The sequence below is a fragment of the Microtus pennsylvanicus genome, chromosome 16 (genome assembly GCF_037038515.1).
Source record: "Microtus pennsylvanicus isolate mMicPen1 chromosome 16, mMicPen1.hap1, whole genome shotgun sequence".
Classification (NCBI taxonomy): domain Eukaryota; kingdom Metazoa; phylum Chordata; class Mammalia; order Rodentia; family Cricetidae; genus Microtus; species Microtus pennsylvanicus.
In genome coordinates this window covers 46,927,367-46,943,507 of record NC_134594.1, presented here as the reverse complement: position 1 = coordinate 46,943,507, position 16,141 = coordinate 46,927,367, and the positions used below count along the sequence as shown (strand labels likewise).

Sequence of the window (16,141 nt, the reverse complement as noted above, 5' to 3'; positions counted from 1 at the left end):
CCATGTCCCTGCTCCGTGTCCCTCCACCATGTCCCTCCTCCATGCCCCTCCTCCATGCCCCTCCTCCATGTCCCTCCTCCACGTCCCTCCACCGTGTCCCTCCGCCATGTCCCTCCTCCATGCCCCTCCTCCATGCCCCTCCTCCATGTCCCTCCTCCATATTCCTCCTCCACGTCCCACCTCCTTGTCCCTCCTCCATGTCCCTCCTCCATGCCCCTCCTCCATGTCCCTCCTCCATATTCCTCCTCCATGTCCCACCTGCTTGTCCCTCCTCCATGTCCACCTCCTTGTCCCTCCACCATGTCCCTCCTCCATGTCCCTCCTCCGTGTCCCTCCATCGTGTCCCTCCTCCATGCCCCTCCTCCATGTCCCTCCTCCACGTCCCTCCACCGTGTCCCTCCTCCATGTCCCTCCTCCGTGTCCCTCCACCATGTCCCTCCTCCATGTCCCTCCTCCATGTCCCTCCTCCATGCCCATCCTCCATGTCCCTCCTCCACGTCCCTCCACCGTGTCCCTCCTCCATGTCCCTCCTCCGTGTCCCTCCACCATGTCCCTCCTCCATGTCCCTCCTCCATGTCCCTCCTGCATGTCCCACCTCCTTGTCCCTCCTCCATGTCCACCTCCTTCTCCCTCCACCGTGTCCCTCCACCATGTCCCTCCTCCATGTCCCTCCACCATGTCCCTCCTCCGTGTCCCTCCTCCATGTCCCTCCACCATGTCCCTCCTCCATGTCCCTCCACCGTGTCCCTCGTCCGTGTCCCTCCTCCGTGTCCCTCCTCCATGTCCCTCCTCCATGCCCCTCCTCCATGTCCCTCCTCCCTGCCCCTCCTCCATGTCCCTCCTCCATGTCCCTCCTCCATGCCCCTCCTCCATGTCCCACCTCCATGTCCCTCCTCCATGTCCCTCCTCCAAGCCCCTCCTCCATGCCCCTCCTCCATGTCCCTCCGCCATGTCCCTCCTCCATGGCCCTCCTCCATGCCCATCCTCCATGTCCCTCCACCATGTCCCTCCTCCATGTCCCTCCTCCATGTCCCTCCTCCATGCCCCTCCTCCATGTCCCTCCTCCATGCCCCTCCTCCATGTCCCTCCACCATGTCCCTCCACCGTGTCCCTCCACCATGTCCCTCCTCCGTGTCCCTCCACCATGTCCCTCCTCCGTGTCCCTCCACCATGTCCCTGCTCCGTGTCTCTCCACCATGTCCCTCCTCCATGCCCCTCCTCCATGCCCCTCCTCCATGTCCCTCCTCCATGTCCCTCCACCGTGTCCCTCTGCCATGTCCCTCCTCCATGCCCCTCCTCCATGCCCCTCCTCCATGTCCCTCCTCCATGTCCCTCCTCCATGCCCCTCCTCCATGCCCATCCTCCCTGTCCCTCCTCCATGTCCTTCCTCCATGTCCATCCTCCATGCCCCTCCTACATGTCCCTCCTCCATGTCCCTCCACCATGTCCATCCACCATGTCCCTCCTCCATGACCCTCCACCATGTCTCTCCTCCATGTCCCTCCTCCATGCCCCTCCTCCATGTCCCTCCGCCATGTCCCTCCTCCATGCCCCTCCTCCATGCCCATCCTCCATGTCCCTCCTCCATGTCCCTCCTCCATGTCCCTCCTCCATGCCCCTCCTCCATGCCCCTCCTCCATGCCCCTCCTCCATGTCCCTCCTCCATGTCCCTCCACCATGTCCCTCCTCCATGTCCCTCCTCCATGCCCCTCCTCCATGTCCCTCCTCCACGTCCCTCAACCGTGTCCCTCCGCCATGTCACTCCTCCATGCCCCTCCTCCATGCCCCTCCTCCATGTCCCTCCTCCATATTCCTCCTCCATGTCCCACCTCCTTGTCCCTCCTCCATGTCCCTCCTCCATGCCCCTCCTCCATGTCTCTCCTCCATATTCCTCCTCCATGTCCCACCTCCTTGTCCTTCCTCCATGTCCAACTCATTGTCCCTCCACCATGTCCCTCCTCCATGTCCCTCCTCCGTGTCCCTCCACCATGTCCCTCCTCCATGCCCCTCCTCCATGTCCCTCCTCCACGTCCCTCCACCGTGTCCCTCCTCCATGTCCCTCCTCCGTGTCCCTCCACCATGTCCCTCCTCCATGTCCCTCCTCCATGTCCCTCCTCCATGCCCATCCTCCATGTCCCTCCTCCACGTCCCTCCACCGTGTCCCTCCTCCATGTCCCTCCTCCGTGTCCCTCCACCATGTCCCTCCTCCATGTCCCTCCTCCATATTCCTCCTCCATGTCCCACCTCCTGGTCCCTCCTCCATGTCCCACCTCCTTGTCCCTCCACCATGTCCCTCCTCCATGTCCCTCCTCCGTGTCCCTCCACCATGTCCCTCCTCCATGCCCCTCCTCCATGCCCCTCCTGCATGCCCCTCCTCCATGTCCCTCCTCCATGTCCCTCCTCCATGCCACTCCTCCATGCCCCTCCTCCATGTCCCTCCACCGTGTTCCTTCTCCATGCCCCTCCTTCATGCCCCTCCTCCATGTCCCTCCACCATGTCCCTCCTTCGTGTCCCTCCACCGTGTCCCTCCTCCATGCCCCTCCTCCATGTCCCTCCTCCATGCCCCTCCTCCATGCCCCTCCTCCTTGTCCCTCCACCATGTCCCTCCTTCGTGTCCCTCCTCCGTGTCCCTCCTCCATGTCCCTTCTCCGTGCCCCTCCACCGTGTCCCTCCACCATGTCCCTCCTCCATGTCCCTCCACCATGTCCGTCCTCCGTGTCCCTCCTCCATGTCCCTCCACCATGTCCCTCCTCCATGTTCCTCCACCGTGTCCCTCGTCCGTGTCCCTCCTCCGTGTCCCTCCTCCATGTCCCTCCTCCATGCCCCTCCTCCATGCCCCTCCTCCATGTCCCTCCTCCATGTCCCTCCTCCATGTCCCTCCTCCATGTCCCTCCTTCGTGTCCCTCCTCCATGTCCCTCCTCCATGTCCCTCCTCAACGTCCCTCCTCCATGTCCCTCCTCCATGCCCCTCCTCCATGTCCCTCCTCCATGTCCCTCCTCCATGCCCCTCCTCCATGCCCCTCCTCCATGTCTCTCCGCCATGTCCCTCCTCCATGCCCATCCTCCATGTCCCTCCACCATGTCCCTCCTCCATGTCCCTCCTCCATGTCCCTCCTCCATGCCCCTCCTCCATGTCCCTCCTCCATGCCCCTTCTCCATGTCCCACCTCCATGTCCCTCCTCCATGCCCCTCCTCCATGTCCCTCCTCCGTGTCCCTCCTCCATGCCCCTCCTCCATGTCCCTCCTTCGTGTCCCTCCTCCATGTCCCTCCTCCGTGTCCCTCCTCCACGTCCCTCCTCCATGCCCCTCCTCCATGCCCCTCCTCCGTGTCCCTCCACCATGTCCCTCCTCCATGTCCCTCCTCCATGCCCCTCCTCCATGTCCCTCCTCCATGTCCCTCCACCGTGTCCCTCCACCATGTCCCTCCTCCATGTCCCTCCTCCATGTCCCTCCTCCATGTCCCTCCTCCATGTCCCTCCTCCATGTCCCTCCTCCATGTCCCTCCTCCATGTCCCTCCTTATGTCCCTCCTCCATGTCCCTCCTCCATGTCCCTCCTCCATGTCCCTCCTCCATGCCCCTCCACCATGTCCCTCCTCCATGTCCCTCCACCGTGTCCCTCCTCCGTGTCCCTCCTCCGTGTCCCTCCTCCGTGTCCCTCCTCCGTTTCCCTCCACCGTGTCCCTCCTCCATGTCCCTCCACCATGTCCCTCCTCCATGTCCCTCCTCCATGTCCCTCCACCATGTCCCTCCTCCATGTCCCTTCACCATGCCCCTCCACCATGTCCCTCCACCATGTCCCTCCACCATGTCCCTCCTCCATGTCCCTCCTCCATGTTCCTCCTCCATGTCCCTCCACCATGTCCCTCCACCATGTCCCTCCACCATGTCCCTCCTCCATATCCCTCCTCCATGTCCCTCCTCCATGTCCCTCCTCCATGTCCCTCCTCCATGTCCCTCCTCCATGCCCCTCCACCATGTCCCTCCTCCTTGTCCCACCTCCATGTCCCTCCACCATGTCCCTCCTCCATGTCCCACCTCCATGTCCCTCCTCCATGTCCCTCCTCCATGCCTCTCCTCCATGTCCCACCTCCATGTCCCTCCTCCATGTCCCTCCTCCATGCCTCTCCTCCATGTCCCTCCTCCATGTCCCTCCTCCATGTCCCTCCTCCATGCCCCTCCTCCATGTCCCACCTCCATGTCCCTCCTCCATGTCCCTCCACCATGTCCCTCCACCATGTCCCTCCTCCATGTCCCTCCACCATGCCCCTCCTCCATGTCCTTCCACCGTGTCCCTCCTCCGTGTCCCTCCACCGTGTCCCTCCACCGTGTACCTCCACCATGTCCCTCCACCATGTCCCTCCTCCGTGTCCCTCCTCCGTGTCCCTCCTCCATGCCCCTCCTCCATGCCCCTCCTCCTTGCCCCTCCTCCATGTCCCTCCACCATGTCCCTCCACCGTGTCCCTCCTCCATGTCCCACCTCCGTGTCCCTCCACCATGCCCCTCCTCCATGTCCCTCCACCGTGTCCCTCCAGAGCCCGCTGCCCTCCCTCCTCACCATGATGGTTCTTCTGGAACTGTAAACCAAAAGACTTTCCCCCTTAGGTTGCCTTTGGCCATGGTGTTTATCCTAGCAACAGAAAACTAACATATGTAACTAACACAAGAATGCTAAAATACATGGAACAAAAGCTTAAAGAATTAAAAAGACAAATAGATAATTCAACAGTAATTATTTGAATATGTGTTCATCGTGTAAATGCAGTTCCTCCTTGCAGAAGGAGGCATTGCATTCCCTGAATCAGAGCTGCCATACAAATGCTGGGAGTTGAACCCAGGTCTCCTGAGAATGCAACCAATGCTGTTAACCCTTGAGCCATCTCTCTAGCCCCAGCTGACTACAGTTTTGTTTTGTTGTTTTAAAGACAAGTGTTGCTGAGGATATGGAGAATTGGAGCCCTGTGTAGCTGGTAGGATTACAAAGTGGTTCAGGTACTTTAAAAAGTAAAGGCCAGGTATTGTGACATGCATTTACAACCCTATCAGTTAGGAGGCAGAGGCAGGACGATTGGCAAGTTTGAGACTTGCCTGACCTATATAAGTTCCAGCTGAGCTAGGAACTTAAGGTAAGACCCTGTCTCAAAGAAACAAAGAATTATCCACTCTCAAAATAGCACAAACATATGAGTCATCAGTTCTGTTGTTAGATTCATGCTCAAGAGAATTGAGAATATGCTCAGTGCAATTATTGTTTGGGTTCTTGGAATGGTCCATTGTCTGTCAGCAGATGAATGGGTAAGCAAATTGTGAAATATAGTTTATTATATGAGATAGTAGATACTGGTTTATGATGAACCCTGAACCACACTCAAGAGAACACATTTCCTTCATATAAAGTATCCCCACAGGGTAGAGCCGTAAGGTAGAAAGCAAATGGTGGCTGTTAGGGGCTAGAGGGTGGGGATTGTGTTGTCTGTAGACCAGTCTGACCTGAACTTAACAGAGATCCTCGTGCCTCTGCCTTCCAAGTGCTTGGATTAAAGATGTGAACCACCATGCCCAGCTTTATTTCTAAAATGTTTAAAAGTCAAGATTTACCGAGCCTAAGGATATCTAGAGTAAGCTGGGCAGTAGTCATACACACCTTTAATCCCAGCACGTGGGAAGCAGAGACAGGTGGATCTCTGTGAGTTCAAGTCCAGCCTGGTCTACAGAGTAAGTTCCAGGATAACCAGAGCTACACAGAGAAACCCTGTCTCGAAAAACAAACAAACAAAAAGCAAAAATAAAAAAATAGAGTAAAACTCTTACCAATAAGTTGTTTTATCATTTTGATATGGTAGGTTGAGAAACATCTCATTTAAACGTATACTTTTGGGGATGGCAGGGTATTTCAGAGGTTAAACATTCTGGCTGCTGCAGGGGTGCCCTGTGCCCCCACACCTGACCCCCACAATAAGTAAACAAACAAAGGTGTAAAGTAGCCCTGTGCTTTAAAGAAGTGGTGTGTGGAGATGGTCGTTTAGAAAGGGAAGGTGTTCACACTGGCTGGCTGTTCTTTGCTAACACAATTGCAAAGATCTAAAGTTTTCTCAAGCATTTTTAAGATACAATGTTATAACACTACTGAGTTTTCTCATGGTAATTTATAATATGTGTAATTTTTAATACTTTGGTGTATATTTCTAGAGGGTTGGAGCTAGTTTTATATGTATTAATATACATGTCATTTTATCCTTTTTCTTCCAGGTCAAGCAAATAAAGTAGCCAAGGAAGCTGCCAACCGATGGACGGGTAAGTGCTGCAGCGGCACTGGACTGTAGCAAAGGCTCCCGTGGTGTGCAGTCCGGTGCCTTTACATGCTTTCTGAATCCTCTTACTAAAGAGTCTCTGTGCATCCAGGAGTAGTTCCAAGTTTACCTGTGGTAGGGCTCTCTCCTAGCCCGGCTCCTGATCACCGATCTTGCATATCTAAGGGTGTGGTTGAAGTCTATGTAGTTTTGCTTTTCTGTGGTGCTGGGGATTGAGCACAAGGCCTCGCACAAGCCAGGAGAGCGCCTTCCCGTTGATAAGTATCTGCAGTCTGCAGTCACGTATCTGACCTTATAATCCCTTTGGGATTTCGGAGACTCCCAAAGGTCTGTCTTCTGGAAAACAAGAACTAAGGTGTTTTGAGGATGCTTTGCTGCTCACAGTGTGGTGTCTTCTCACCTTATCTCTGTGGGAAACTTCGAGCCACACGTGATTGTTGTTCCTCAGTTGAAGCAAGGCCACAGGTGTTGTAGGAAGTAGGCTCTGCTGTATGATTCTTCTCTGTGAGCCTCTTTCTTTTTCTGATCTAAGAAGGAGGGGTTAATGAGCTCTGGCACCAGGTGTGGCGGCACATGCTCAGAAACTTCACCGTGAGTACGGTCGGCTGGGCTACATCGTGAGGGTCCATCCCGTCAGGCCTGCTCCCCCACAAATGCGTTATGTGTGTCCTCAAGTTTAGGAGAAAGTTAGTAATGATTGTTGTGATATAGACAAGTATGATCAAAGTAGCACTGGTGTTTTCCAGTGATTAATAATAAGATGGTGGTGGTTGAGTTTCTCTGCCTGGTCAGAGTCTAACTCCTCCCATGTGTTGGTCATTATCATTGTGCTCCCACGGGAGGAGGGTAGGCACAGGGGACGCGAAGAAGAGAGGATGTGTGGGGACTGCTGAGTCTCAGGTCAGCCTCCGGGAGACAGGTGTGTGCCAGGCTTCCTGCTGCCAAGCCCGGCCTGCTTTTCACAGGAAATTCAAACCTCATTTTCCCTAATAAATAGAAAATATTAATGAATTCTCCTTGGGCTCCTGTAAAGCTATTATTTATTTGTTATAAGTTGTTTCCTAAACAGAATGCTGCTTTAGTAAAGGAAACAGAAGAGCAGTCATTGTGTCAGTGACATAGAAGTGAGTAAGGTTTACATTGTGAGACATGAGACACTGTGACACACGCCTGCAATCCCAGCACTTGGGAGGCGGGAAAATCAGCGTTCAAGGCCAGTCTTAGCTAGGTGATGAGTTTAAGACTAACCTAGGCCACATAAAAATCATAGTGATAAAAATGTATTTTACATAGGTCTGAGAAATAGAGAATTCTGAGTGTGAAAATAAAGCAAGTGTCCTTGTGGATTGAAGATAGAATGGGCGGGGCTAAGATGAGTGGGGGCTCAAATGGGCAGGGAGGGCAAAATGGGTGGGGACAGAGATGGGCAGGAGTTGAGAGGGTCGGGTCCACCTGAGGATGCACAGGATAGAAGGTGAGCACTGACTATGACTTCCATACATGCACCATGACACACACGTGCTCAGCCTCCCCCAACACAACACGACATAAATTCATGATTGTCCTCCAGTGGTTTGCAGGGACGCAACCCTCAAACAGAAGGAGCAGCAGAATGCGCTGTGGCAGAAGGAAGTCACTCTGAGCTCCTTGTTTGCTCTGTGACCCTTTGAACTTCTCGGAACTGGTTCCTCATCTGCTCTGTGAATAATCCCGCCTCACATTTGGAGTCTGGAAGCACTTCAGCATGGTGTTTAGACATCCGTCTTCTTTCTCTGGTTCCCCAAAGCACTGTAAATTCTTGCTATTAAGTAATTATAAATTGTTTCCCCATTTATCATAAACTCACAAAATTATCATTCGAAAAACTTTCGTAAAAACATTTTTCTCTCTTTGTGGTTAGCTGCCCCCAAAAACAAGCAAACAAAAAACAAAACAAACAAACAAACAAAATCCTGAGAGTTTGAAAGCCTGTGGAAGGGATGTTGTTATGGTGGCAGAAGAACTGCTCAGAACGGTTTCCCGGGCCAGGACGGAGCTCAGGGGGCTGCTTAGCCTGTGCAAAGCCAGGCTGGTAAAGGAGGTGGGGGCGGGAGGGTCAGAGGGTCAAGGTCATTCTGCCTCTACAACCCTTCCCACGTTGGCCTGGCTAATGAGACTTTGAAATATTTCCACTTAAGGCTCCAGCTAACTCTTCACATAAACTTTGTAAAGAAAGGTGAAGATAAGAGATAAAGAGAGTTACATCCCAGATTTCGAAGCAACAGGAAAGATCAGTGTTATTTATACAAAAAATATCAGGTATCAATTAAGTCAGATTTAATTTTACCTCGCAATGTCCTTGAATTGTTTCTAGAACTATGACTCTCCAGGCTAGAGAGATGTTTTTGTAGAGGACCAACGTTGAGTTCCCAGCACCTACATGAAGACTCATAACAGTGTAATGCCAGATCCAATGTATCCAGCACACTGTCCTGGCCTCCAAAGGCTCCTGCATGCATGTGGCATAAATAAATCCATGCAGGCACGTGCACATACACATAAAAAAGTAAATACATTTTGATTTATGTTGTTTTTCAAAACGAAGTTTGTCTGTGCAGCCTTATCACTCCTGGAACTCACTCTGTAGACCAGGCTGGCCTCAAACACACAAAGATCCCTCCTCTTCTGCCTCCTGAGTGCTTGGATTAAAGGTGTGCACCACCACCACCTGGCTGAAAATAGATTTTTTAAAAAATACAATCTAATCCGATTATGCTCCCCTAAGAACTCCTCCTGGATCCTCCCTGCTTGCCCACCCACCCAATTCACACCCTTACTTTCTCCCTCTCATTAGGAGATTAGCGGTATCTAGAAAATAAAAATAAAAACAAACCAGATTAGGACAAAACAGACGAACAGAAGAAGAGCCAAAGGAAAAGTTCAAACACAGATATAGAGACAAATTTGCCCACACAGAAATCCCATAAAAACAAAACAAGAAACCAAAATGTGTAATATTTTAAAAAAAGAATATCTATTGTTTAATAGCTCAACATTTTAGCTTATAGAATGAGAGATTGCCGCCAGCTTGTGGTGGCTCATCCCTTTAATCCCAGCACTCAGGAGGCAGAGGCAGGAGGATCTCTATGAGTTTGAGGCCAGCCTGGTCTACAAAGCAAGTTCCAGGACAGCCAGGGATACACAGAAAAAAATCTTGTCTTGAAAAAAATCCCTGTCAACAAAAAAATTAAAAAAAAGAAAAAAAGAGTTTTAAATATAGATGAAGTATATCTTATTTATGTTTTGTACTTCACATCTATTTAACAAATTACATTGTAATAAACCCAGGTAGAGGAGACTTAGTGACTGAGTTTTCTGTGCTAGGAATCAAAAGGCATCTTAGTGCATGACGCAGAAGACTTCACTGCAAAAGCTTACATTGATATTGAGTATAAAACCATATTAACTAACAGGAATTAAGACTTGCAAACAAGTCTTAAGTTGTTTCCTTAAAAAGAATAATCTGTCCACTTAAAAAATAGTGTATAATAGGAGAATAATTTGATAGGGAATGCATTGTCAGGATTATATATGGACCAGCTTCATAAGGCAAACATCCAATGGCTGAGGAGGGATCGGCAGCCTCTCTGAATCGACCCCTACGCACCACAGCGTGGCTTTTGTTGGTGCTTTTGTTTTAGTCTTTGCGTGTTTTCTTGTCCTTAAGGAGATCTAGAAGCTCCTGTCTCACACTGCCGCGTGTGCAGTGCACGATTGCTGTCTCCTGTCTCACTCTGCCGTGTGTGCAGTGCACGAGTGCTGTCTCCTGTCTCACACTGTGCTGTGTGTGCAGTGCACGATTGTTGTCTCCTGTCTCACACTGCAGCGTGTGCAGTGCACGAGTGCTGTCTCCTGTCTCACACTGTGCAGCGTGTGCAGTGCACGAGTGCTGTCTCCTGTCTCACACTGTGCAGCGTGTGCAGTGCACGAGTGCTGTCTCCTGTCTCACACTGTGCAGCATGTGCAGTGCACGAGTGCTGTCTCCTGTCTCACACTGTGCAGCATGTGCAGTGCACGAGTGCTGTCTCCTGTCTCACACTGTGCAGCGTGTGCAGTGCACGAGTGCTGTCTCCTGTCTCACACTGTGCTGTGTGTGCAGTGCACTAGTGCTGTCTCCTGTCTCACACTGCCCTGTGTGCAGTGCACGAGTGCTGTCTCCTGTCTCACACTGTGCAGCGTGTGCAGTGCACGAGTGCTGTCTCCTGTCTCACACTGTGCTGTGTGTGCAGTGCACTAGTGCTGTCTCCTGTCTCACACTGCCCTGTGTGCAGTGCACGAGTGCTGTCTCCTGTCTCACACTGTGCTGTGTGTGCAGTGCACTAGTGCTGTCTCCTGTCTCACACTGCCCTGTGTGCAGTGCACGAGTGCTGTCTCCTGTCTCACACTGTGATGTGTGTGCAGTGCACGAGTGCTGTCTCCTGTCTCACACTATGCAGCGTGTGCAGTGCACGAGTGCTGTCTCCTGTCTCACACTGTGCAGTGTGTGCAGTGCACGAGTGCTGTCTCCTGTCTCACACTGTGCAGTGTGTGCAGTGCACGAGTGCTGTCTCCTGTCTCACACTGTGCTGTGTGTGCAATGCACGAGTGCTGTCTCCTGTCTCACACTGTGCAGTGTGTGCAGTGCACGAGTGCTGTCTCCTGTCTCACACTGTGCAGTGTGTGCAGTGCACAAGTGCTGTCTCCTTTCTCACACTGTGCTGTGTGTGCAGTGCACGAGTGCTGTCTCCTTTCTCACACTGTGCTGTGTGTGCAGTGCACGAGTGTTGTCTCCTGTCTCACACTGTGCAGTGTGTGCAGTGCACGCGTGCTGTCTCCTGTCTCACACTGCCCTGTGTGCAGTGCACGAGTGCTGTCTCCTGTCTCACACTGCCCTGTGTGCAGTGCACGAGTGCTGTCTCCTGTCTCAGTCGGCCGTGTGTGCAGTGCACAATTGCTGTCTCCTGTCTCACACTGCCGTGTGTGCAGTGCACGAGTGCTGTCTCCTGTCTCACACTGTGCAGTGTGTGCAGTGCACGAGTGCTGTCTCCTTTCTCACACTGTGCAGCGTGTGCAGTGCACGAGTGCTGTCTCCTGTCTCACACTGTGCAGTGTGTGCAGTGCACGAGTGCTGTCTCCTGTCTCACACTGTGCAGTGTGTGCAGTGCACGAGTGCTGTCTCCTGTCTCACTCTGCCGTGTGTGCAGTGCACGAGTGCTGTCTCCTGTCTCACACTGTGCTGTGTGTGCAGTGCACGAGTGCTGTCTCCTGTCTCACACTGTGCCGTGTGTGCAGTGCACGAGTGCTGTCTCCTGTCTCACACTGTGCTGTGTGTGCAGTGCACGATTGTTGTCTCCTGTCTCACACTGTGCAGTGTGTGCAGTGCACGATTGTTGTCTCCTGTCTCACACTGTGCTGTGTGTGCAGTGCACGATTGTTGTCTCCTGTCTCACACTGTGCTGTGTGTGCAGTGCACGAGTGCTGTCTCCTGTCTCAGTCTGCCGTGTGTGCAGTGCACGAGTGCTGTCTCCTGTCTCACACTGTGCTGTGTGTGCAGTGCACGAGTGCTGTCTCCTGTCTCACACTGTGCTGTGTGTGCAGTGCACGATTGTTGTCTCCTGTCTCACACTGTGCAGCGTGTGCAGTGCACGATTGCTGTCTCCTGTCTCACACTCTGCAGCGTGTGCAGTGCACGAGTGCTGTCTCCTGTCTCACACTGTGCTGTGTGTGCAGTGCACGAGTGCTGTGTCCTGTCTCACACTGTGCTGTGTGTGCAGTGCACGATTGTTGTCTCCTGTCTCACACTGCAGCGTGTGCAGTGCACGAGTGCTGTCTCCTGTCTCACACTGTGCTGCGTGTGCAGTGCACGAGTGCTGTCTCCTGTCTCACACTGCAGCGTGTGCAGTGCACGAGTGCTGTCTCCTGTCTCACACTGTGCAGTGTGTGCAGTGCACGAGTGCTGTCTCCTGTCTCACACTATGCAGCGTGTGCAGTGCACGAGTGCTGTCTCCTGTCTCACACTGTGCAGCGTGTGCAGTGCACGAGTGCTGTCTCCTGTCTCACACTGTGCAGCGTGTGCAGTGCACGATTGTTGTCTCCTGTCTCACACTGCAGCGTGTGCAGTGCACGATTGTTGTCTCCTGTCTCACACTGTGCTGTGTGTGCAGTGCACGAGTGCTGTCTCCTGTCTCATGCTGCAGTGTGTGCAAATCACGAGTTTTGTCTCCTGTCTCACATTCTGCCGTGTGTGCAGTGCACGATAGCTGTCTCCTGTTTCACACTGTGCTGTGTGTGCAGTGCACGAGTGCTGTCTCCTGTCTCACACTGTGCAGTGTGTGCAGTGCACGAGTGCTGTCTCCTTTCTCACACTGTGCTGTGTGTGCAGTGCACGAGTGCTGTCTCCTGTCTCACACTGTGCTGTGTGTGCAGTGCACTAGTGCTGTCTCCTGTCTCACACTGTGCTGTGTGTGCAGTGCACGAGTGCTGTCTCCTGTTTCACACTGCCACGTGTGCAGTGCACTATTGTTGTCTCCTGTCTCACACTCTGCCGTGTGTGCAGTGCACGAGTGCTGTCTCCTGTCTCACACTGCCCTGTGTGCAGTGCACGAGTGCTGTCTCCTGTCTCACACTGTGCAGTGTGTGCAGTGCACGAGTGCTGTCTCCTGTCTCAGTCTGCCGTGTGTGCAGTGCACGAGTGCTGTCTCCTGTCTCACACTGCAGCGTGTGCAGTGCACGAGTGCTGTCTCCTGTCTCATACTGTGCTGTGTGTGCAGTGCACGAGTGCTGTCTCCTGTCTCACACTGTGCAGTGTGTGCAGTGCACGAGTGCTGTCTCCTGTCTCACACTGTGCAGTGTGTGCAGTGCACGAGTGCTGTCTCCTGTCTCACACTGTGCAGTGTGTGCAGTGCACGAGTGCTGTCTCCTGTCTCACACTGTGCAGTGTGTGCAGTGCACGAGTGCTGTCTCCTGTCTCACACTGTGCTGTGTGTGCAGTGCACGAGTGCTGTCTCCTGTCTCACACTGTGCAGTGTGTGCAGTGCACGATTGCTGTCTCCTGTCTCACACTCTGCAGCGTGTGCAGTGCACGAGTGCTGTCTCCTGTCTCACTCTGCCGTGTGTGCAGTGCACGAGTGCTGTCTCCTGTCTCACTCTGTGCAGCGTGTGCAGTGCACGAGTGCTGTCTCCTGTCTCACACTCTGCAGCGTGTGCAGTGCACGAGTGCTGTCTCCTGTCTCACACTGTGCAGTGTGTGCAGTGCACGAGTGCTGTCTCCTGTCTCACACTGCTGTGTGTGCAGTGCACGAGTGCTGTCTCCTGTCTCACACTGTGCTGTGTGTGCAGTGCACAATTGCTGTCTCCTGTCTCACACTGTGCTGTGTGTGCAGTGCACGAGTGCTGTCTCCTGTCTCACCTCTGGGCTGTAATTGACCAGGCTTTCCTGACTGCATTTTGATAAAACTAACATAACTCCTGGACTCATGCTGGTTGCTAGTATTCTCATGTTATGAAAAGCTGAGATTCATTTTAGATTGTTAAGAAGAATAGATTCATTTAAATATCTGTTGGCATTCTCTAACACATTCTTACCAAATCAGTGACAGTTTGTTAGCACTGTTGATTCTTTTTCTAAAAAGACTTTATATGTGTATGTGTATATATGTCATATATATACACTATATAAAAATAATATATGTGTGTGTATATATATATATAAATTAACTAGACCCAAAGCCTATCCAGTCAATGCTCTTCTACACATCGGGGGTCCACACTGTCTGTCTGCACGTGGCTGTCCTGTCGTCTCTCCTCTGCCAACTGCAGATCTCTCCCACTGTATCTAAATTGTAAAGAAACCTATCGCATTTGGTTAGGCTCCACCTTAATGGCCTCATTTTAGCTCCATCATCCTTTTAAAGGTTCTGTCTTAGGGGCTGGAGAGATGGCTCAGAGGTTAAGAGCATTGCCTGCTCTTCCAAAGGTCCTGAGTTCAATTCCCAGCAACCACATGGTGGCTCACAACCATCTGTAATGAGATCTGGTGCCCTCTTCTGGCCTGCAGGCATACACGCAGACAGAACATTGTATACATAATAAATAAATAAATGAATATTAAAGGTTCTGTCTCCAGAACATTTAAGGTGGTGTGACAGGCCACTGGCAGGAGTAAGGACATGATGTAGCTGTGACACTCAGGAGGAACTTGTTTCAATCTTTCATTCATTTTACAACTAGTGCAGAGCACTCTGGCAGATGGGAACTTATGCCATCGTTCTTGTGTTCATGGAAAGCATTTTGATTATAAATCATACAATAGATGAGAACTGTACGGAATTGAGGGGTTGGGGGACCAGCAGTCTTACCCCAGGGGTACATGGGTACCGTCTTCTCCTCTTGCTGCCCAGCAGTGATGCCTGAGCCATAGGCATTGACCTCCTGCGTTTACTGCACTGGAGTGAAGATCCTTGTCTGGAGATCGTTGTGTACAATTCGGGGTTCTCCCTGTAGGATAAATTTCTTTAAGTAGATGCAGCATTCCTTTCAGTGGGAGAATACAAATTCTCTGTAGAGATACAAAGACACATCTGTTTCTGTGTTAGTTTAAGAGGAAAACCTTTTCCTGTCCTCTTGCCCAGTCCCTCGGGCTGGCCTGCTTGTCTGGAAGCCATTACTCCGAGGAGAAGGACAGAGGTCTGAGAGAAAGTGCTCCCTTTGGGAGCAAGAACAGCTGCCGTTGCTGAGGTAGTGGAGCCTGAGCTCTGGTAGAAACGCAGGAAGACTGAAGGAAGCTGCCCTGTCTGCATTCTTAAGTAGCAAATGACTTCTTATTTTACTGTATCAGAGAGTAATGGAAGCATAGTACCAATACAGATAATTAGGTTACGACTTTGATGATTGTGTTTTTAATTCTTAAAGATATTTTTAATTTTTTTATAGATAACATATTTGCAATAAAATCCTGGGCCAAAAGAAAATTTGGGTTTGAAGAAAATAAAATTGACAAAAACTTTGGAATTCCAGAAGACTTTGACTACATAGACTAAAATGTTGGACGATAAAGGATTTGTGGGCTCTTAAATCATCAAGTCTTAAACATTGTCTGACTAATGCTGCCGAATTTCCATCTACTGTTAACTGTTCATCATTTTACAATTTTAAATAAAGTATAAAATAAGGATGCTCTTTGTCCCTTTTTGGTACCATATTCCACACTGTGCTCACGAAAGTGCTCATCAAGGCAGGGCAGCTCATGCAGAGTCCTCACTCCTGCAAGTAAGGTGTGCACAGGATTCTTAAAAAGCAAAGCCACGGCAGGGTGGGGCTTTTAAATTTCATTCAAATATTAAATGCCCTGTTGCAAAGACAGACAGACAGATACACACAGATACACACACACAGACACACAGAGTTAGAAATAACCTTTAAAAGGGCTGTTTCACTGTACCTCAGTACTTGGTGGAAATGGATGTGACTGACATCCAATCTTCTGCAAACAGGAAAGTATTTCTTCAGTTTAGAATTGCATTGCAATTCCTCAGACACGAAGACTACTTTGTCCTAATGTTTGGTGCCTTTCTACCGGAAAGAACATGGCCCACCGTAGTGATTTATGTTTTTTCAGAAGATGAAATGTATATGTTCCTTAATATGACACGCATAATCATGAGTGCCTGCCCCCGGCCCAGCTGTAGAGAGGGAGGGCTCAGCTTAGCCATCTGGAGCATTTGCGGTCACTGCAGACTTAAAGACAAAAGCAGTATCGTAAGGCCCACCACACCACACATGCCTCAATATCTTCACACTGCTCTGCGCTGGCGT

General features: G+C 51.6%; 1 protein-coding gene across 1 annotated transcript in view; it reads left to right on the top strand.

Moving 5' to 3' along the window:
• Mnd1 (meiotic nuclear divisions 1) overlaps window positions 1-15,500 on the top strand; it is a 60,219-nt gene extending 44,719 nt beyond the window's left edge. Inside the window, exons 7-8 of the mRNA XM_075950540.1 lie at window positions 6,249-6,293; window positions 15,260-15,500. Of these exons, the coding sequence (XP_075806655.1) occupies window positions 6,249-6,293; window positions 15,260-15,366 (152 nt within the window). The 3' untranslated portion in view covers window positions 15,367-15,500. The remainder of the gene's footprint in view (window positions 1-6,248; window positions 6,294-15,259) is intronic.
• Window positions 15,501-16,141: the final 641 nt, after the last annotated feature.